At 43.8% G+C, this 22,155-nt stretch overlaps 1 protein-coding gene and 1 non-coding gene across 9 annotated transcripts in view; one reads left to right on the forward strand and one right to left on the reverse strand.

The window, feature by feature from the left end:
- Window positions 1-1,400: 1,400 nt before the first annotated feature.
- LOC112440245 (small nucleolar RNA SNORA67) lies at window positions 1,401-1,542 on the forward strand. The gene has a single exon (XR_003028420.4). It is a non-coding gene; the product is annotated as a small nucleolar RNA SNORA67 (small nucleolar RNA).
- A 436-nt stretch (window positions 1,543-1,978) lies between these two features.
- Window positions 1,979-22,155, reverse strand: part of ADTRP (androgen dependent TFPI regulating protein) — a 71,328-nt gene continuing 51,151 nt past the window's right edge. For 4 of the 8 annotated variants that reach the window (XM_034961441.3, XM_055113185.2, XM_055113184.2 and 1 more), the window contains 2 exons: window positions 14,922-15,073; window positions 1,979-6,089 (listed from right to left, as the gene is read on the reverse strand). In XM_034961441.3, the coding sequence (XP_034817332.1) occupies window positions 6,055-6,089; window positions 14,922-15,073 (187 nt within the window). In that variant the 3' untranslated portion in view covers window positions 1,979-6,054. Of the gene's footprint in view, window positions 6,090-8,867; window positions 8,976-14,627; window positions 15,074-22,155 lie in introns of those variants that run through there. The other 4 variants (XM_055113182.2, XM_055113181.2, XM_055113180.2 and 1 more) reach the window with 2 other exon arrangements.

Consider the following 22,155-nt stretch of genomic DNA (forward strand, 5'->3'; position numbering starts at 1 on the left):
CATCAAATATCCTTCACTGAGAATTGAACATGCATGAGTTTCATAGGTCACTTCTTTCAGAAGTATTTATATGTTAAATCTGGCTCTCCATATGAAATGGGCGGCTTTATTGGTGAAAGAATTGTTTTGTACGTTAGCAAGATATTTAGGGTGGCAGTGAGAACAGAGGCCCTTTTCATGGCCCCGAAATAACTACACCATGCAAGAGGCTGACGACATCATGGTAACGATGATGTGCTAGTCAGACTAGACTGGGCCTTAATGATAAACACTTGCCATCTGTCAGGAAGGGGTGAGAAGTCACCTAAGGTAAAATGAATTATGATGTAAACAAGGTTTGTCTTCAACATCCCCCCACCTCCTGTTTAAGGATCAGTCTTCCTGACTCGGACCCTAGTAGCCCATAGGCTCTCCTTTGAGTCATTAGGGCCATCTAATCATCCATTCTAGAGCTTCCCTGCATGCAAGCCGTTTATCCTCCAGGCCATTCCTCATCTCCTTCTCCTTTTCATCAAATGTATCTGCTATGTGTCCTATTCTATCGATGTTCATTCACTACCAGTCCACATGAAACTGCAATTTGCTCGTCACTATAAATAGAATTGTGGTACGTAAGATGGAGAGAGTATCTGAAATGAAACAATAACTCTAATGTTGAGACTATCAGCTTCCCGGAAAGCCTAGGGTGGAAGATAACTGGTGATGATGCCTGTAAGGTTAAGAAGCTATAAGGAATCCTCAAGTCCGTCTGTATTTTTGAGTACTTTCTAATGGTGCAGAGTTAGGCTTTGTTGGAGATACAAAGAGGTAGACATGGCCCCTCATCCCGGGAGTTTGCAATCAAGCAGGTGGGATGGTGAATTAGGCCATTCTTGCATTGCTATAAAGAAATACCTGAAGCTGGGTAATTTATAAAGAAAAGAGGTTTGATTGGCTCACAGTTCTGCAGGCTTTACAGGAAGAATGGTGCTGGCATCTCCTGGGCGTCTGGGGAGGCCTCAGGAAGCTTATAATCATGGCAGAAGGTGAAGGGGGAGCAGGCACGTTATATAGTGAGAACAGGAGCAAGAGAGATGGGAGGAGGAGGTGCCACAGACTTCTAGACAACCAGATCTCGCCAGAACTCACTGGCGAGGCCAGCCCCAAGAAGATGGCATTAAATCGTTCATGAGAAATCCACTCCCATGATCCAAACACCTCCCACCAGGCCCCACCTCCAACACTGGGTATCATGATTCAACACGAGATTTTGAGGAAACAACACCCAAACTATATCAGACGGAGATCTTGGGAGCCAGGCACTTGCATCCACCACTTTAAATAATCTTATTTAATTGTGGTGGTATCATTATCTAACTTTGCAGACAAGGAACCAAGGCTCAGAGGAGTAAACTATTTTTATCCAAGGTGAGTCTCCCTCCAAGGGGCTGACTAGTGCCTCTCTTAGGACAGTAGCAAGTTGGAATAAAATCTGGCATGCCTAAGGTCTTTAAGGAACAGGGGATGCTTACTTCTTTTGCGTTCCTTTGGCGGCCTACATAGCATACTTAAGCTCCTTCTGGATAGACTGTGTCCTCTTATTCACATGCTGAAGTTGTTATATATTTTTAAACAAATAAAAAGTGAATAATACATTTTTCTAAAAAGTAACTGATTTTCTCTAGGTTCAATACAGATAGCCAGCCATGGGATTCAGAATTTGAACTCAGATCTGGTCTGGTTCTGAAGCCTCTCTTCTTTCCAGCTGTGAGACAAAGGAGCAAATATGAGAAGCGCCTTTTGCTCACTTCTGCTTGCCAGCAGAATTTCACAAAAGCCCTGGACTGTGAAGATGTTTGGAAAGATGCTTTGAAGACGAAACCTTTAACAGGGTTAGTGTTTATGCCTCTGTAATCTACAACCAGATGCACTGTTACACCCAAGCCTTGATGGGATTCTGCTGCGATGGAAATTCTGAGCAAATTTGATGTGATTGTGCAGGTACTGAACCTCCACTTCCTGTCTGTAAGCAGTGGGCTGAAATCCTGGGCTGGAGCAGTCTCATAGGATCTGACAGGCTGTTGCCAGGCTGTAGGCCTTGGTCTGTAGTCCTCAGTAAGACTTCTGAATACAACTAACTTTAATTCTTTAAAAGCTTGACTGTTTTCTTTAGTCGGCATGGCATTCCATACCATTTCAGAAACAGAAGCCAGGAGGATACATGAAGGAGAGAGCAATGGCATAGTGTGCGGAGCTGATTAGCTGTTAACTAGCAGAATTGAGAGAAGGCAGCCGGCCAAATGCCCTGGAGGGGCAAGGAAAAGCTTTTTCAGAGAGTTGGGAAGTGGCACTCCAGTGAGGTTTGAAGCCATGAAGGTTGACTTATTTATTCCACAGTAGCTACAAGAAGAGGGGTCTTTCTAGGGAGTGTGACCAGTTTAAGCAAAGGCTTGGGAGGAGGAATAATAACTTGCTGGAAGTGGGAAAGGGGAGCTGGTTAAGGGGCTGAAAGTTATTCCTTGTGGATTACCTTCTCTTCACACGCTCTTTGACCTCATTGTAGTTCAATGGAGGGAAAGAGAGTCAAAAACAGGAGGGAAGTTTGTCTCTAAGCGGACAGGGGCTCAGCAAACCCAGCCTTCCCCCCAGTCTTACCTGGAGCCATTGCCTGGGGAAGAGGGTGTTCAGGCCACAGTATCCCAAGGCTGGGGGCACCTTTGCTCAGAAGCCCCCTGTGGTGCCGCTCCTCAAGAGCCTCCTGGGAGGAAGGGCCAGGGAGCCAGGCGGTTCTCCCTTCCCCTTCTGGAATCCTGGCCAATTTCCATGTACATAACCCAGCTTAATCCATAGAAACAGGAGCTGCAAGGCATGTTCTTTCTCTTTTTTTCCTCTCCAAGACACGGAAACCTTTATTTTCTCCCTACACCGCAAACCGGTACTGTTAAATAATATTGGATAATTGCACCTGTCGTACTCCCCATATTGTGCTGAGGAAAAATAATTGCTGGTTTTCTGCTTTGCCGTTTAGCTGTGACTCCGTCATTTGACTCGGAGCATGTCATTTTCTCCCATTTTAGACTGTGTACAGTCAAACCCTGTGAAAGGACTCACAGATAGCGGCCCTGCGTGTATGAGTGGGCGCGGGCCTCATTCAGCAACGATTTCTAATTTATACAGCATTGAAAATCCACAGCTATAAATAAACAGTTCTGACTGGCTTTGCTGCCTACTCAAATGCTTTATTAAAAAAAAAAAGTCACCAGCAACTGCATGAGAAAGGAAAACAAGAATGTCTGGATGTGGATTCTGGCTTCTGAATCCTGGGCTTGGGAGTGGGGACGCCCCACCTTGGGAGCGGCTCAGTGCTCAGCCCCTCCAGTTTTTGGAAGGCCTGGCCTCCTCGCTCGTCGCTCAGCCCCTCACGCTCCCCACGTGTGGGTGCAATGTGTTTGGGGATTACAGTATATGAAACTGGCTTCCTGTTATGACAAGTATTGCAAGTGAGTAGGTGTGGAGGAGCTGAAAATAGCTTAAGAAATGTAGGACCCTTCTGGGGAGAGAATGGGGTTAAGGCATTGTTTAGGCAACAAGACGAATCTTCTACCCAAATTCAAAATTGGTTTCAAATGTGAGACAGCAACACTGGAACAGAAGCATGAGTATAGGCCAGTCCCTGGGGTAGTGGTGGCAGTGTCCTTCCTCCTCCTGTAATGGGGACAGTTTCCACCAATATGGGACCTCTTGACCACCTTCTTTTGTTCAGCTCTGCAAGATGTGGACACATTTTTGTTTTGTTTTTTAAATAAAGTTTTTGGATGACCCGGTACTGCTTTGCTCTGTAAGAAAGAGGAAGGAAAGTGGGCTCATGAGTCAACTATCCATGTGACCTGGGACTTGTCATTTCCCTGCTCTGAACGCAGAGGTGTGCTGGAGCCAGTTTGCACAACAGGCTCTCGAGGACTAAGTGGTTGTCCACATCTCTTCCCAACTCTACATTCAGCAACGTCTGCCAGCTTGAAAAAGGCCATGGGGAGAGTGTTTACACCATGGAAATGAGCACACATTATCAATCAGAGCCTGACAACTTTTCCCCAGAGAGCTGGTTGTTAAACCTTTCCCAGCACACCACCCTCAGAAACTCAGTTTGCTCATTTGTAAAATGAGAACGTAACTCATCTCCTACTTACAAAGTTTCCGTGGGCTAAAATAAGTGGGAGTGGTGATAAATTACTTGACACTATACAAATATTGCTGGTATCATCATGTGGTTGCTATAGTTGTCATTTTCTATTAAGGGCCTAACATAGTGCTATGCAATCTGCAAATACCATATACCTTTTAGCAAATGTTTAATCAGTGTGTTAGTGTTTTGTTGTGTATCTTTTCTTAAGCTACTGCAGCACCGAGCATGCCCTTGTGTGCTTAGGCATGTGCTCAATGGGAAATGGTTCCGAGACATTTCTAGTGTTGGAAGAGATATTGCACAATGGCCAGGCATGCTGCAATCAAGGTTTAATTTGGTCCTAGGGCCAGTAAAGCCACAAATAGAAATTTGCAGGCTCATCCCCACCAAGAGCTTACTGTGACTGAGAGTCACGCAGCCCGAGTCACCTCTGGGGTGTGGAAAATTTGGGTGATCCCCCGAGGGCTTCACGTTTGGGGAATTTCCACTGTGGCAACTGTTTCTGAGCTCCCGCTGAGACCAGGTGCTTGGAGCAGTGAAGAGGCAGCCGTAGATGTGGGGAAAGAGGTGGTATTCCCAGCTCCAACTGGAAAAGACTTGAGGCCCATATTAACAGAACAGTAGAAAAAGAAGTGGGAATTAAGCAGGTTTCTTGGTGCCTGTCCTGGTCTTCCCTTGGGCTGCCTTCCTCCCTGAGATATTCTGTCCTCTTCTGTAACCCTTCAAGACCACTCTTGCTCATTTTTACCAGATTTCTCCTATATAATGTTAGGTTGGGAAGTCCAAATCCAATTTCCTTCAGTGTCCACACCCCAACCCATATGAGCCTAGTGACATACTAGTAGACTCAAATATGTCTACCCACCAATAGCCATTTGCCATTTGTGTTCTTTAAAAAATGTGCCCACAAATAAAGGCCAGGAAAATAACACTAGGAAAATCACAGCAGGGATCATGAATCCTTGTTAAGCATCTGGAAATCAGCTTTGTTAAACCACACACTAATTCAGAAAAGTGCTTTGTAGCAAAGCAATCTCAACAGCCCTTATAATTCTATCACTTCCCATCCAGATTCTTCTGCAAGTAAAATGTCTTACTATACCATTTATTTGATGAATTAATCAATGTTCAAATGGAAGAGGTTTTGACAATGTCACTATGTTTGATGTTTATACCTGCTCTGAATGCTTGCTCAGAAGAGAAACAGATTTCCCAATATTTTTTATAACTTACTTTCCCATTGTCTTCAATTAATTTGCTATTATCCCAAGTAGACAGACAACTTCAGTAGTAGCCATCTCCCTACATTTTTAGATCACTGAAAAAAATGGATGAGCAACCCATGAAAATAACTAGCTTACTGAAATGCTTGTCTTTTAAAGAAAAGTTGGGATTATTTAAAAAAAAAATGGCCCAGGACCGGTAGCTAGGAGATCTGGGAGAGAGAAGTCATTGCCTTGGTTCTGACACTAAGTAACCCTTTTGCCTTTTGCAGGTAACTTCTCATCTAGGTCCTCAGCATCCTTCTCTGTAAACTGAAGAGTTTAAATGACTCTAAGTTCCTCTCTCTCTCTCTCGATGTTCTCTAACACCAAGTTTATGTGAGTTTCTTTGGCCAGATTTTAACCAGAGACCATCCTCCACGGAGGTCAAAGATAATTAATTCTGAGATAGCAGGAGTTGTTTTTGGCATGTGCAGTCAACCTTTCAAAAAACCAAGAGTTCTTAAGTTAAGCTACCTTCACGAACCTCTTATTAAATTTAAGTATCACTCTCTGTCCCTCCTACTTTGCTATGTTCCTCCACCACCTCCCTCCACCAGAAAAAAAAAAAAAGATGAGAAAAATCTCTTGTGTTTTCTTCTTTCTTGGTTCTTGGAAAATGGTGTGCAATTACTTCCTCTTCTTCCGTGGCTGCCTCTTGTCACCTGTACAAACAAGAACAGAGACAGACCTCAGGCTTCAGGCTTTCCCTAATGGGTATTTTTGTTGTGGGTAGAGATTCACTCTGACTTGGGGCAGTGGAAAGTTGAACACACTTTTCCCAAGGTGACAAGATACAGTTTAAGGAGTTATGAAAAACAGCTGCCACGATGACAGGGGCAGAGAACAACTCTGCCATCCTCCCTCAGTGCTGGGTTCACAGTTAGCCAGGCACCCACGATGCTGTTTGCCTTGAGGTACTCTGCATAGCTAAGAGGAGGCATATTGCTGTGACTCTAAGTGAGTGTTTGCAGGCTACACACAATCCATCAGCAAACTTTGAGACTTTGCAGATGGAGATGAAGAGACCACATCAAATTAGAGAGGAAATAGAAGGGTGGATGTTCACCTAATTGGGGTCATTCTGTGACCTCTTAGCAAATGAATTCATCAGCCTGGTGGAAAAGTACTGGCATATGGATTAGGTTTGAGTAAGCTCATTAGAGGGGCATTATTCTACTGAAATTATAGCATTAGATTTGTAGAATGACTTCTATTCAGCCAACAAGTTGGTACTCCATATTTAATGATCATAAATCTTTGTGTAAGCTCTGCAATTTATGAAATTTCATTAGCTCATTATCCTTTGTGCTTGTTGCCAAATACTGTCAATGCTACTTTAAAAACTTCTCCTCCATTCCAGAACTTACAGCCCTGGTAGTTCTGGCTTGGTATTCCTGCAGCAAATCCATGCTCCTAATTCCATGATTCACCCTTCAAACCCTGCCACCTTCATCAATTCTATCCTTAACAGTAAACACTAGATATCTTATACTCATTCCATTCTGCTGGAACTCCACTTCTTGGAGGCTATTGTGACTGGTGACTTGAAGTCCTGTTTGTGGCCCCTTAATTACACTGATGTCCTAGGATGGCCACCTCTTGATTATGCAGTCCTCATGGCTATCCTTGTATTCATCTCATGCAAAATTTTCAAGATCAAAACTCTCTCTTCTTCGTCTGCTCCTCATCAATCTAGACTACCCCAGTCACTTCAGCCGAGGCTTATTGTTTATCAAGCTTTATGGATTTCACGTTGTTTTCATTGGTGTGTCTACTTCTTTCTCTTCTGTTTTTCCCTTTTTTTTTTTTTTTTTTTTTTTTGAGACAAGGTCTTTGCCCAGGCTGGAATACAGTGGCACAATCTCAGCTCACTGCGGCCTTGAGCTCCTGGGCTGAAGTCCTCCAACCTCAGTCTCCTGACTAGTTGGCACTAGAGGTGCACACCACCATGCCCAGCTTTTTTTTTTTTTTTTGCTTTTTTATTAGATACAGGGTCTCATTATGTTGCTCAGGATGATCTTGAACTCCTGGCCTCACCACAAGGGATCCTCCCATCTCAGCCTCCCAAAGTGCTAGGATTACAGGCAAGAGCCACCACCCTTGGCCTTATTTTCCATTTTTGATGTGAATTCTCTCCTCCCTAGTTAGGCCTTCTCTACATTAGGTCTATAAGTACAAGCACAGCACCTCCTTTTTCTGTAGAGTATACTCTGGGCCTTTAATGAATTCTTTTTCAATTAAATAACCAGCTCACATACAAGAGGGACAATATAAACTTGGTCAATATAAACTCAAATTTCTACCCCTGCAGTCACTCTGAGGATTCCTAAAACTTTCTTTTATCCATGTTGTTTACCAATCCCCAAGCCCTCAAGCCTAACTGTAATCATAACCTCAGTCCTTCCACCCCAGGTGTTGAGGACTGAAGACTCCCTTCTCCATTTAAGAAATGCAACAGAACACGAAGGTTTGGAGAAAAGCCACCCAGGAGCAGACATGGTGGTATGAAGCTCTGCTGGGGGAGGACAGCAGGTGGCTCCTTCCATTGGATTAGAGTCCTCTGTCCAAAACCAAGTAGCTAGGAGGAACACTCAGAAATGCCCACATACCCATCCACATGCTAGAGAAGGCACTGTTCCCAAATGGGTCTCTGTGGTGCTCCCAAAGTCATTTTATTCTGTAGGGACTCACGTGGCGTGAACGTTGCAAAAATCATGTTTCTTTTTGCTTCTAGCAGCTGGGAATGGCAAGTGGGTCTTAGTCTTGAATTCTCACAGAGCTAAGCAGTTTCTAGGCTTCTTTAAGTCTTCAAAATTTATCTCTGACCATGCTTTTTTTCTTTTTCTTTTTCTTTTTTTTTTTTGAGACAGGGTCTTCCTCCGTCACCCAGGCTGGAAGGCAGTGGTGTGATCTTGGCTCACTGCAACCTCTGCCTCCCAGATTCAAGCGTTTCTCCCACCTCTCAGCCTCCTGAGTAGCTGGGACTACAGGTGTGCGCCACCACACCTAGCTTTTTTTTTTTTTTTTTTGTATTTTTAGTAGAGATGGGGTTTCACCATGTAGGCCAGGCTGCTCTTGAACTCCTGAGCTCAAGTGATCCACCTGCCTTGGCCTCCCAAAGTGCTGGGATTACAGGTGTGAGCCACCACACACAGCCCTCTGACCATGTTTCTGTAACGCATAGCTGGAAATAAGGAAACTGTTGACTTAATAATAGATCATATATCTTACCCAAACCAAATTCACAAAATGGATTTTAAGTTGTAATTGGAAAATTATGTTTATTATAAATATTTTCTTGATTGAGAAGCATTTTTCCCGGTAGAAAGTATCCTAGTTGGCAGATAGGAAGTTAGATTCACCCCGACTTGTTTTATTCCTTTAACTGCTGTCAGATAGTACCAAGGGCTAGAAATATTTTTATAGCCCTGATATTTCACCTGATATTCTTGACCAGTTGGTGCTTGGCTGGTGACTTCCAATCGGGCCACTGGAAGCAGAGATTCCAACAGATTCTAGCCTCCATCTTTGCAAGATCTGAACAGAAACTGCAGGCATGGCCAAGAAATTATTGTTTCAATCAACATCACCATAGATACCATATATAATTATATGCCTTATTATTCCAATAGTTAGAACTCTGGATAAATGAAAACATAGTGTTCTCAAAGATTTACACCTATGTATCTACAACCACAAAAATGAATGCCGGGAATTGAAAATTTGAAGAACATTTGCCTAGTTTCAGTGGGCTGACTCAGAAAAGGGCAAGAAAATTGATGGTTGGGGGGATAGCAGGTGTTAGAGAAATGAGATCTGAGCACTGATAATCCTATGTGCACACTGCAGAAGTCCAGGGAGGACAGGGAGCTGAGGGCTGGCTGGAGAAACTCCCGTGGGAAAGAGGCTGAGGAAGAGGCAGGGAGGCTAATCCACAGCGGGCTCTTTTTGAGTTTAGGGAGATGAAGTTAGGACAAGAAAGGCAAAATGGAGATAAATTTTTGCCATTGACTAAATGCTGCCCCAGCGGGACCATGCTTTAGAAGTACCTGTGGAGTCATCGCATGATACAATTCTTTTGTTATGGAATAAGCAGAGTTAATAAGACAAACCTCATCTAATTCCTTCATGAATAAAACAAGGAGGTGGACTAGATGGCCTCTAGGCAGCTTTCATCAAGAAAATCTGCCTTTTAAAAAACCTGGTTTATGGCAAATAATATTAAAAGAAAGTTTCCATGTCATTCTGTCCAAGACACACTCCCAGCGCCACTTGGCCAGGCTGGAATTTTCAGCTTACAGTCTGTCCTTAGGATGAGAAGGACCTATGGTCTTAGGGGCCCTGACAAAGGACAGCCTGACTCCTGGCATGTGTCCATCAAGGGGCATAGGGAGAGGGGTCACAGGCCCTGGATAAGCTGACTGTCTCTCCAACCACCCCCACATAGCAGAGGCCCTGCCATTTGGGCCTGGAGGTGTTTAGCCCCTTTCTGTGCCCCGTATCTCTTGTGGGATGATTTTCTCTTCCTGAGGAGCTTGTGTGCTGGTGTCAGCATCCTTGTGTGCTATCAATCATCAAAGAAAAAAAAGAAAATTAAGCACATAAGGGGCAGAGAAGGGAGCCTTTGATAGGATGTCCTGATTGCCTCTTGCCCCCAGTCAATGTGGAAGAGAACCTGCCCCGGGCATGCCTGGGTGTTCAGTCATGGTCATGGTGAGCCAAGCTCTCAATGTCTTGCCAGAGACAGCTTCCCCCATCTGCTTCTATCATGGTTTGAAGTTAACATTCCATCTAACTCCTCCCAAAAAGTAGAAATTGAATCTTTCTTGGGGGTGACTGGTCCCAGTAACTGACTCTGTGCTTGCCCAACCCTCTGCCTCATGACACAGAAAGGCTAGCCCAGGGCAGGGAGTGAGATGGTGACAGGTCAGGCCAGGTGGCCCTGAGGAACCTCTTGTGAGCTTTTTGAGTCTCAGTGCATTCTTGAAGGACCTTCCTGTGGGCCATGACAACACTTGCCTCCTTGACGCTCAAAGCCAGTTCCCTGCAACTGAGTGCCCTGGGAGGGCCTCATCATACACTTTCCAATTTAACATGTGATTCCCAGTATGGTTTCTTATTGCTGTCCTTCTTGCTCTCTTGTCCATATTCACCCACTGATGTGGCACAGGAGGAGGGAGAAAGTGAGTAGATGTTCAGCTATTGTGACCATCACCACCAACACCCTTCTCAGTCCAGCAGCCCACTCAGGAGAGCACCACACCGCACAAGGATGCCGTAGACAGAATTATCCACATTGGGAGGAGTCCAGGGTCCTGAGATGTAATAGAGCCTTGTCCTCAGACCAGCAGCATCAGTATGTCTGGAGTATGCGTTAGAAGGGCAGAATCTCAAACTGCACCCCAGATCCACTAAATCAGAATCCACACTTTAACAAGATCTCCGGGTTCCCCAAGATCCTCATTTTGATGAGCATCAGAGGCCTATACAGGTTTGAGAAGCGTTGCTCTGTAACAGCGGTTCCGGATCCCGATTGCAAGTTAAAATAACTGGGAAGCTTTAAAAAATACCCATGTCGAGTCACCATCTCTAGAGATATGGATCTAATTGGTCTAAGGCAGGCCTGGGAATTATTATTTTTTAAACTTCCCTAGTGTTTCTGTGATGTAAAAAGCCAAGGTGGAGAACTACTGCTAGAGAGATACTGTCACATTGAATGGGTCTTGACTGATACTTCGCCTGATATTCTTGACCACTTGGTGCTTGGCTGGTGACTTCAAATTGGGCCACTGGAAGCAGAGATTCCAGTTGTGTCTCAGGATTTCAGAAGCAGAGATTCCAACAGATTCTAGCCTCCAATAGCCTGACCTCCTATTCACTGTAAGTACCTGAGGACGTGCATCATCTCTGTCCATCTGCTATCGGGTAGCTGTTACCTTTAATCACTTGCAGCTGGGAAACTGGTAATTTATACATCAACTCAAAGGGGAGAATGAGGGAGAATAAGATGACCAGCAGCAGTGACTAACTCTGTATGCCAGGTCCTGCTGTAGGCGCTAGATCCTCAGCAAGTCATCTGAGGTTCTCCGTGAGCCCAGGAGGAGGCCACTAGCATTATCTCCACTAGGACAAGAGAAAGCTGGGGAACAGAGACCTTCAGTGTCTCACTCAGTGTCACAGGTACAAGTGGCAGGGCCAAGATAGAAACTGAGGCAGTTTGGCACCAGAACTTTTCTTCTAACCACAGCCCCCAACTGCCTCCCTAAAGCATTCATTTGAATTTCTCCTGTCATCAAAGGGGGCTCAGGCTGTGGAAGGAGGGAAAACATAGGCTTAGCTCTGGCTTTGGACAGAACACGTGGCTATCTATAAGTTTCCAGAACCGAAGATCTGGAGAAAGGCTCACTGGTAGGGGAACCAGTCAACTGAGTGCCCAAGCCTAGACGATATTAAACCTTATGAATACTGGCACAGCAGGAATAGACAGGGATCATCTCAGGCCACCTGGGCTTGGTGGTCACTCTACTTAGAGGCTATCTGATCACTGAGGAATTGAAGTGCATTGCCATAGAATACATGGTTGGTTTGCGGCCAGGTGAGGGACATACCCTTTTTTTTTTTTTTTTTTGAGATGGAGTCTTGCTCAGTCACCCAGGCTGGAGTGCAGTGGTGCGATCTCGGCTCACTGCAAGCTCCGCCTCCTGGTTTCACGCCATTCTCCTGCCTCAGCCTCCCGCGTAGCTGGGACTACAGGCGCCCGCCACCACACCCGGCTAATTTTTTGTATTTTTAGTAGAGACGGGGTTTCACTGTGTTAGCCAGGATGGTCTCGATCTACCATGGCTTTCTTGATTCCTATTCCAGTGCTCTTTCCCCTGTTTAATACTTTCTGCCTTAACATGTATGTCTTCAACAACTCTCTAACTGGTACGCCTTGTCATCACCCTCCTATACTCCTTAAACTCCCTGCCCAATACTCTACAGCCATTAGAGTCACTCCTTATCTGCCGTCTCCAGAACACCTTTGCAAAAAGTTGTACTTTACACCTAGGAAAAAAGGCCCTTGGATATTCTATTGTCTGCACTGATTGAGGCAACGAGAAAGCTAATGGAAATAGGGGATTTTAAGATGAACAAGACATACCCCTAATCCGTAAGACACCCGAGGTCTAGTGGAAAAACAAATCCCTAAAGCAGTAGTAAAACAGCAGTCATGATAAAATGGTAAGTCTGGTGACTGGGAGATAAAGGGGGAAGCACTGGGAAGGGCATGAAGTCCAACCTGGGCTGACCAGGGAAGGCTTCCTGGAAGAGGCGAGTGTTGAAATGAATGAGTATGAACCAGGCAAAGACTGGAGGATAGGAGAGACAGAATCCCGTGGACGTAAGAAACAACATCAACGTGGAGGGAAAACCAGCAGTTTGGTGCCACTGGGGCACAAATATAGAAGAGCAAAAGCCAAAGCAGGGACTGGGTCACAGAGGCCCTTGTGTGTCATTCCAAGTGTGTGGACTTTCTTCAGTCAATTGGGGGAAGCCTTAGAAAGTGTTTTCAGTAGAATAGGACATGGGGAAATGTGTTCACATAGGTTATTTAGCTTTCAGCACTGTAAAAGTGTTCACTGCATTGCAACTTTAACAAATCTAATTTTTCTTTATTCGTATTAAATTATTTATAATTAATAAAGATCTGTTCAAGATTTAATACATTTCTGATCTTATTCTGATGTTAAATAGGACCTTTTACCCTTTCTCTTCTTTAAAAAGTTAAAAATCTAGAAAGACCTCAAGAGGTAAGTACAGTCATTTACAATCGTCTCTTTCTACTTGAAAACTTGCATGTACATGAGGTAGTTGAGGGTCCATATGATGCCAGCTTATCTGTTTATTGAGACCTAATTATAGTTAAAAATTGGATGCAGTACTTAAACAATGAGGCTTGTTAAGAATGTTGTATTGAGAATAGTAATTTCAATAATAATAAATATGATGATAATTTTGTTTTTTAATTCAATGGATGTTTAAAATTCACCGTAGAGTAACAATTTAAAAATTAACTCAATACATTATTGAACTCAATACAATTGATTTTAAAAGTTATTGTTCTCTAAGCTCTAAGTAATCAAATTTTTCTCTGTACTTCCTATATCTTAAAGCTTCTTTAAATATATATATATAGAGAGAGAGATTTGGGGAGGCATCAGAAATCTTTACCCAGAACTTCAAGGAGCCAAAACTAGTTAAAATTATATGTCAACACATCTGAAATGTCAACACATTTTTTTTTTGCGATAATTTTCTGTGATTTGGAATCCTGATTGGGAAGTAATTTTTAGTATTCCATTTTTTTAAGTGTTTGCTTTCAGAGAGAATTTTGCCCTTGAGAGTTTCCTAAACCAGTCAAATTCTCCAAGAGTAGAAAACATGTGATACATCCAAGTTGCGTGCTTATTTCTCCAGGGTCTCAGCTTCCTCTCAGAAACGCACACTCTGGTACTGAACCTTCTGAAACTGTCAGGTTTTTTTTGCATACACGGGCTTATGTTTTCACACCAGTTCATAGATTGGGCGGAAGATGGCACTTCTGCCATCTCTATTTTGATAGAACAGAATGGCATGTGGGCGAGTGATGTGGGGGACTGGGTGTGACTCTTTGCCTTCCTTATATACAGAATCAGGGTAGAGTTCCTGCGCTTCTCCTGGGGTAGGGAAGCAAGTCATGGGTGTTTTACAGCCTGACTTTCTGGTAGTTACTTTTCCAACAATAAAAGAAAAATTCTGGGGTGGGGTGGGGAGAGAGGAAGCAGGAAGGAGAATGAAATCTTCCATTTTAAAATTAACTAAGTTAAGATGATTTTTTTTTTCTTAGGAAGAAGCAACAGGATTGTACCCACCTATAACGAGAAAGCTTAACTTACTGACATATTCTCATTGCTGAAGACTCTGTGTGAATGAGGATTTCAATCTCAAGTCTAGGATGTGATTTCCTCTGGTAAATGTCTTATGGAAGGCTGAGGAGCAGCCTAATGAGGTACTGCTGAGTTGGGAGGAGGTGGGAGGAGCTGAGAGGACTATCTGGACTCACTTCCCTCAAAATGAAACCTTGATATTTTCAAAGCTTGTGTCCCTGGAGCCCTCACTTGGGTTAGGGGGAGACCCCTGATTTTATTTATTCATGCTAGGGATGGTAATACCTTGTTCTCTAGGTCCTGGGCTTTCTAAAGAAGATTATTTTTAGCTCTAAAGTTAAATGACACATGGTTTGGGGGAGGAGGGGAGACCCTTTGATGGGGTCCTTTAAAAGAGTGCCCCACCCCCAACGCTGTCCTCTTGCCTTGGCAGGACCTCTTGGCAGGACCTGTCTGAGTACTTTGGACAAAGACAGTAAGCATCATTGCTTCTGTTTGCGGCTAGTTTTTCTTTCTGTTTCCAGGTGAAGGGGAGAGGCAGGCACGGAAGAAGCGCATCTGTAGCTAAGAAAGAAATACACTGACCCCATTTCCAGTGGTTGAGCTTCTCTCCAAGTAGGTAGATGCTGGCGATGAAGACGTAGCTGAGAGAGAAGAAAGCTGCTAGACCCAAGGGGCTGAGTTTGGCAAACACAGGATACACCCAGGTACCCGTCTCAAAGTAGAGCCATAGGATGCTGCAGGAAATAAGAAGTCATGGTGGTTAGAGCAGGAGGAGAAAAACAAGCCATTTTCTCATCAGGATTAATGAGGTACTGGTACCCAGGCAGGGGAAAAGAACCCATCAGGGACGTTTGTCAACAGCTGTAGTATTCCCACAAACCTAAAGAAGTGAGGCTTTTCTGGGTAAATCAACTTGATTCAATAAGACATGCTGTTTGATGGGCTGGGCTGGGCTGTTTTACCTAATCCACTTAAATTCAACATTGGTGAAAAAATATAAGAGAACATAGGGCCAGGCACTGTGGCTCATGCCTGTAATCCCAGCACTTTGGGAGGCTGAGGGGGGTGGATCACCTGAGGTCAGGAGTTCGAGAGCAGCCTGGCCAACATGGCGAGACCCCGTCTCCACTAAAAATACAAAAAATTAACTGGGCATGGTGGCTCAGGCCTGTAATCCCAGCTACTCGGGAGGTGGAGGAAGAAGAATCGCTTGAACCTGGGAGGCAGAGGTTGCAGTGATCCAAGATCACGCCACTGCACTCCAGCCTGGGCAACAAGAGTGAAACTTTGTCTCAAAAACAAACAAACAAACAAACAAACATAGAACCATCGTTAGCTAAAGAACTAAAGAGAGTATGTGGGAACACGAATGATCCCTTTCCCTGAGAGGTATGGCCTGCTGAGACATTGAACCTGCTATTATGGCATTCATTTTGCTGGCTCTGAGCCAGAGAAGTGGGGTTTGCTTTTTTGGATCCAAGAATCAGGTGCAGCTTTCCCTTAGCTCTCCAAGTCTGCTGGGATGAGGGAGCAGAGATGGAGCGTTATTGCCCTAACACAATATGCCTAGGATTTAACTGTCGGCCCTGATTTTCACTCATGCATATAGCCATAAATAGAGTGTTAGGCAGTAATGCATGGATTTGCAGGGAGGCTCAGATCTTGCTTATGTGAGGATAGGCTGTAAGTCATTTCTGGAAGCCAAGAGAAGGAAAAGAAATGCTAGGAGAAGAGCCATGATGTCTAAGTGAAGCCTAAAAATGCAGTTTGCTGGAAACCAACTGCACTGGAAGGTGCCAAAGTCTGAAATAACTTTAAAAAATTAAATGTGGGGAAGCTGATGCATCAGCTACAGTTCATCATTGGTTAGGAGCACAGAATCTGGAACTGGGCTTCTGTGATTCAAACCCTAGCTCTGCCACCTAGTAGCTATGTTACCTCCAGCAATTTCATCAACCTTTCTGTCCCCATCTCCTCAATGTGTAAAATGAAGATCCAAACAGCATACACCTTCTAAGGCTGTTGTAAAGATTACAGGAGTTAACACATGTAAAAGACACAGAACAGTGCTTGGCACATTGTAATATTTGACAAGAGTTCAAAAGCTTCCATCTCCACTGAGGGATGGCACAATGGGAGTGCTCTCAGAAAGCCTTCTTTGAAGCTGCTGATCTCTTGTAACAATTAGGATAGGCCAGGTTATGCTTCAAAAACAACATTTAAATTTGAATATCCCACGTTGTCAAAGGAATTCAGAAGGAAGAATGAAATTCTGTGCTTAAACTTTCAGAAACCCAAGGGTGATCTCTGTCATTTCAAATACTTGAAGTTTGTTAAATGGTTTGTGGAAGAGTCAAGGGCTATATTCAGGACCAGGAGTAGGGTGAAGCAAGAGAGGCCCTAGGGTGTAAAACTTAAGGGATCATCTCTGCATCAAAGGACACAATAAACAGTGTGAAAAGGCAATCCATGGAATGGGAAACAATATTTCTAATCATATCTCTAATAAGGGGTTAATATCCAAAATATGTAAAATATTCCTGTAACTCAACAATAACAAAAAAACCCAAATAACTCAATTAAAAATGGACAAAGGACTTGAATAGACCTTTTACAGAGAAGATACATAAAAGGCCAACAAATGCATGAAAGGATGTTCAACATCACTAATAACTAGAAGAAATGCAAATCAAAATGACAGTGAGATATTGTCTTACACTCATTAGGATGGATACTATTTTTTTTTAAAAAAGACAAGATAACAAGTGTTAGTAAGGACATAGAGAAATTGGAACCCTTGTTCATTGTTGGTAGGAATGGAAGATGGTACATCTGCCTTGGAAAACTATATGGTGGTTCTCCCCAAAATTAAAATAGAATTACCATCTGATCCAGCAATTCCACTTCTGAGTACACACCCAAAAGAACTGAAAACATGGCTAACATGGTGAAACCCCATCTCTACTAAATATACAAAAAATTAGCCAGGTGTGGTGGCAGGTGCCTGTAGTCCCAGCTACTTGGGAGGCTGAGGGCAGGAGAATGGCATGAACCTGGGAGGTAGAGCTTGCAGTGATTGGAGATCACGCCACTGCACTCCAGCGTGGGCGAGAGAATGAGACTCTATCTCAAAAAAAAAAAAAAAAAAAAAAAAAAGGAATTGAAAACAGGGATCTGAAGAGATATTTGTACACCCATGTTTATAGCAGCATTATTCACAATAGCCTGAAGGTGGAATCTCCCCAAGTGCCCACTGATAGATGAATGGATAAATAAAATGTGGCTTATGCATAGGCATTAAGAAGGAAGAACATTCTGACACATGCTACCACACAGATCAACTTTGAAGACATGCTAAGTGAAATAAACCAGTCGTAAAAGGACAAATACTGTATAATTCCATTTATATGAGAAACCTAGAACGTCAGATTCATAGAGGGAGAAAGTAGAATGGTGCTTGCCATGTGGTTGCAGGAGGAGGCAGCGGGGAATGCTATCTATGGTTTCAATATGGTTTGTTTGTTCCTACCAAAACTCATGTTGAAATTTGGTCCTGTGTGTGTTGGTGTTGGGAGGGGGAGCCTAGTGGGAGGTGTTCGGGTCATGGGGATGGATCTCCTAAGAATGGTTTGATGCTGTTCTTGTGATAGTAAGCTCTAGAAATGGATTTTTTTCTATGAGAATGTGTTGTTATAAATCTAGGGTGCCCCTCAGGTTTTGCCCTTTTCACACGTGTCCATTTCCCCTTTGATCTTCTTCACCACATTGTGAGGCAGCAGTAAGGCCCTTGTCGGCAGCCAGGGCCATGCCCTTGAACTTCTCAGCCTGCAGAATATGAGCTAAATAAACCTCTTTTCAATCTCTGATATCCTTTTATAGCAACACAAAATGGACTGAGCCAGGGAGTTATTGTTTAACGGGTAGACTTTCAGTTTGGGAAGATGTAAAAGTTCTGGAGATGGATGGTGGTGATGGATGCACAACAAGGTAAATGTACAAAATGCTACAGAGCTTAAAAATGATCAAAATGGTAAATCACTTAAAATGGTTAAAGTTGTAAATATTGTGTACCTTTTACCACAATTTAAATGTATCTAAGGAGGTGTCAATTTTAGGGTCATATAAATGTAGGGTTGGCATTTAGTTCCTCGCCTGGGCCCTGCTGGTATCACTCTGCTTTCCCAAACTTGTCTGGATGTTCCTCCCAGATTGAGAATGAGGTGACTAGAACAAACAATAATTATCATCATTGTTACTAATATTAGAATTCTTTTTTTTTTTTTTTAGATGGAGTCTCACTCTGTTGCTCAGGCTGGAGTGCAGTGGTGCAATCTCGGCTCACTGCAAGCTCCGCTTCCTGGGTTCAGCGATTCTCCTGCCTCACCCTCCCGAGTAGCTGGGTTTACAGGCGTGCGCCACCATGCCCAGCTAATTTTTGTATTTTTTGTAAAGACAGGGTTTCACCATGTTGCTCAGGATGGTCTCAAACTCCTGACCTTGTGATCCGCCCACCTCAGCCTCCCAAAGTGCTGGGATTACAAGCATGAGCCACCATGGCCAGCCTAGAGTTCTTTAAGATATGCGTTCCATGGATGCATTACAGGATGCCCACAGTGATTCTTACCTGCATGGCTACTTCTCATGGCAGGACAAAGAAGGTATATGGCATAGAAAATAAACAGTTTCAAGTAGATAGGGCTAGGAGTTTGGAGTCAGTGAGGAGCTCTGAATGTACTCCAAAAAGTTGCATCACTTAGTTCACTTTGTTTACTTTATATAGTTGAAATTAGGGCTTCTGAATTCCCATGCACATTTATGTAAGAGAGTCTATAAATAAGGACATCCCCCCAGAGGCTTGGAAAATTTCTGTTTACTTCATGTTTGTTTCCTTCAGCATAAGGCTTGTAAAGGAAAGTTCCCGAGGTAAGCTAATGAATTGTGTACTTTCACAGATAAAGTGCAAGGAAAGTTATAGGTGTGGTACCTGACAGTAGGAAAATTAACAGAGATACAGAGTATGAGGCAAGATGATAGTAATTTACCAAGGGTACTCAGCAGAGAGGCATGAGTGAGGACAGAGTCACACTGTTAGTTGACATCACTTCTTTATGGCTTGCCTGAATATGAGGGGAAGGTGGGAAGAGAGAGGGGAAAGAAGAAGGAAGGAAGGGAGGGAGGGAAGGAGGGAGGGAGGGAGGGAGGGAGGGAGGGAGGGAGGGAGGGAGGGAGGGAGGGAGGGAGGGAGGGAACTTTGCATTCAACATGTCTTCTATTTCAGCCAATGTCAGCCCTCCATTCAATCTTGCCCCCAAGTTTGATCCCATGAAATCATATCTATACTAAACTTCCTTCTAAATGTTTCTTCAGTGCACACATTTCACAATCTTCCTTCAGCCTCCTTCATTCCATCTGGGTTTCTGTCATTGTCTACCAACTAGGCTTTCTTGCTCCTTTCAACCCACTTCCCCTATTGCAAGCCATCAGTAATCCGGTAATCTTCCTAAAAGCGATCTCTGTCCACAGCCCTCCCCTGCCTGCAGTGAATCCCAGGATCCCAGCTGCTTACCCCAGCTGACCTGGCCTGGCCGTGCCCGCTTCCATCCGGAGATCTGCAGTCCATCCATATTGAACCCCTTTGTTTCTTGAGTGAACTGAGCGCTGCAGTTTCTTGGCTTTCACACCTGCTGTTGTCTTCACTGGGTACACCTCTGACCTTTTTGTTTCCTGGAACCTACTTCTCTTTGCCCTGTGTCTGGCTGAATCTTACTCACGCTTCAAATCTCAGCTTAAAAGTCTATTTCTCTAGAAAAGATTTCCTGAAGCTCTCTCCCCCAACCCTGATTCGGGTAAATGCTTACGCCAGGTGCTTCCTCCACCCTGGAACTTACCTTTGTTACTTATTTGATTGTTTTTCTCACTAGCTTGAAAGCTCTGCAGGGGCAGGGACTGTCTCTGTCAGGCACATTTATTTGCCAAGTGCCCAAAATGCAGCAGGTTCTTTGAATTTTGAAATGAATGGCTGTGTTGGGTGGCTCTGTAGGACACTGCTATGGACGGCTCTCAGTCGCCTGACTCACCAAGACCACCACAGGCTCTGGAAATTTGGAAATGTACCCAGTGGCCTTTCAAGTTTTGGTTAATCTCACTTTACTAATACTTTGAAGAGGCCAATGACGTTGCCCCTCAGTTCAAAGAGCAATTTCACATCTTTCTTGAGCCATCTGCTACGTGAACCTCTGTGAGTTGGACTGGGTGGGCACCAAATGGCAGCCAAAAATTAATCTTTTAGGGTCTCCTTATCCTAAATCTTAGAGTATTATAATGGCTGTCAAGAAATTCATAACTTCTGCGTCTTATCAGTAGAGAAATACCGACGTCTGTGGGTGGCAGATAAACAGATAACGGAGTTTTGTGGGCTTTGGGCATATAATTCTTTCTTTCGGTGTTAACCCTCATGTCACGTCTTTCCAGCCCAGGAGAATAAATCAAATAGAAAGAGTCAGGAGAAACTGCAAAGCTAGAGTGTTAGTCAAGTAGTTTACCTAGATGTTGAAGTGTCGGCAGTGATGAGAGTTATTGGGGTGGCAACCTCATCACGGCATTTAAAGCTGTTGCCCGACCCCTCCCTGAGACACCCCCTTCCAGTTTGAAGCCTCTCTGCCTTCAGGGCCCATGGTTTTCTAACTTCCTGCCCTTCTACTACCTGGTCATACCTTGCTACCTTTGCTGCTCCTTCCCCCTCCCGTCCCTGAGAGGAGGGCCCTTCCCTGGTGTTTGCTTCTTACTTATCTTCCCTCTCTCCTCTCTCTCTTTCCAGCAATCTTGTCACTCCACGAGGGTTCAACTAGCTGCATCTCCTCAGCCCCACCTTTCTTGAGACTGCAGGGTCTGAATTTCTGAATGGAAATTCCTCCAGGCAGGTGATTCTCCATCTTGTCTCAAAATTAGAATTGACTTGAGGGCCTTAAAAATTCCAATGCTGAGGGCATATCCTGAACCAATTAAACCAGAGTATTTTTGAAATGAGACCTAGATATGGGATATTAAACTGACTGTTTTACTTATACCCAAAACTATTTCTTTCACAATTCATTTTCATCTATCAATGGAATCACCATTTTTCTTGTCTACTAACTTAAAATTTTTAGAATTATCCTAATTTTTCCTTTTCATTTGTGTGGTACATGTCAATCAATCCATAAAACCTATTCTGTTGTTTCAACAATGTGTCTCAGGCATGTCTCTCATTTCTGATTCTACAGTTTTACTCTCTTCATGCTGTTATTATTTCTGATTTCTGTTACAGGCATTTTGGTTGAATAAGAACTAAGGTTTGAACAGGAAAGATGAGAAGAGCAGGAGATGAGATACCCTCTCCTCTCCTAGTCCTCCACCTCCATCCCTCTTCAGTTTGGATCCTGGCTGGGCTGGACCCCGCATGTTGACAACAAGGATGTGTTGTGTGGCATCTTTTTAATTAATTTTCATATATGAATTTACAGGTAGGGTAAGGATTTCTTCTGTGGAAAATGGTGCTGAGATTCCAATCCCTGCTGAGTTGAGGTTATAAAGCTATGGTTGACCTGGATGATCCCAGTTGAAGGTCATATTTTGGAAACGGTAACAGTGGCTCTGGCTCTGGTAGGGAGTTCACAACATGGTTGGTTCTGAGCAGGACCAACCATGTGTTAGGGAAAATATTTATTCAATGGAAAAATGAATAAGAACCAGAAAGAGAAGAAGAGAATTGCTGATTCTGGAAATGGCAAGGTGGCTGGTCCTGGAACTCAGCTTAGTCTACCCCTTGGCAGCTTTT

Source organism: Pan paniscus, chromosome 5 (genome assembly GCF_029289425.2).
Source record: "Pan paniscus chromosome 5, NHGRI_mPanPan1-v2.0_pri, whole genome shotgun sequence".
Classification (NCBI taxonomy): Eukaryota; Metazoa; Chordata; class Mammalia; order Primates; family Hominidae; genus Pan; species Pan paniscus.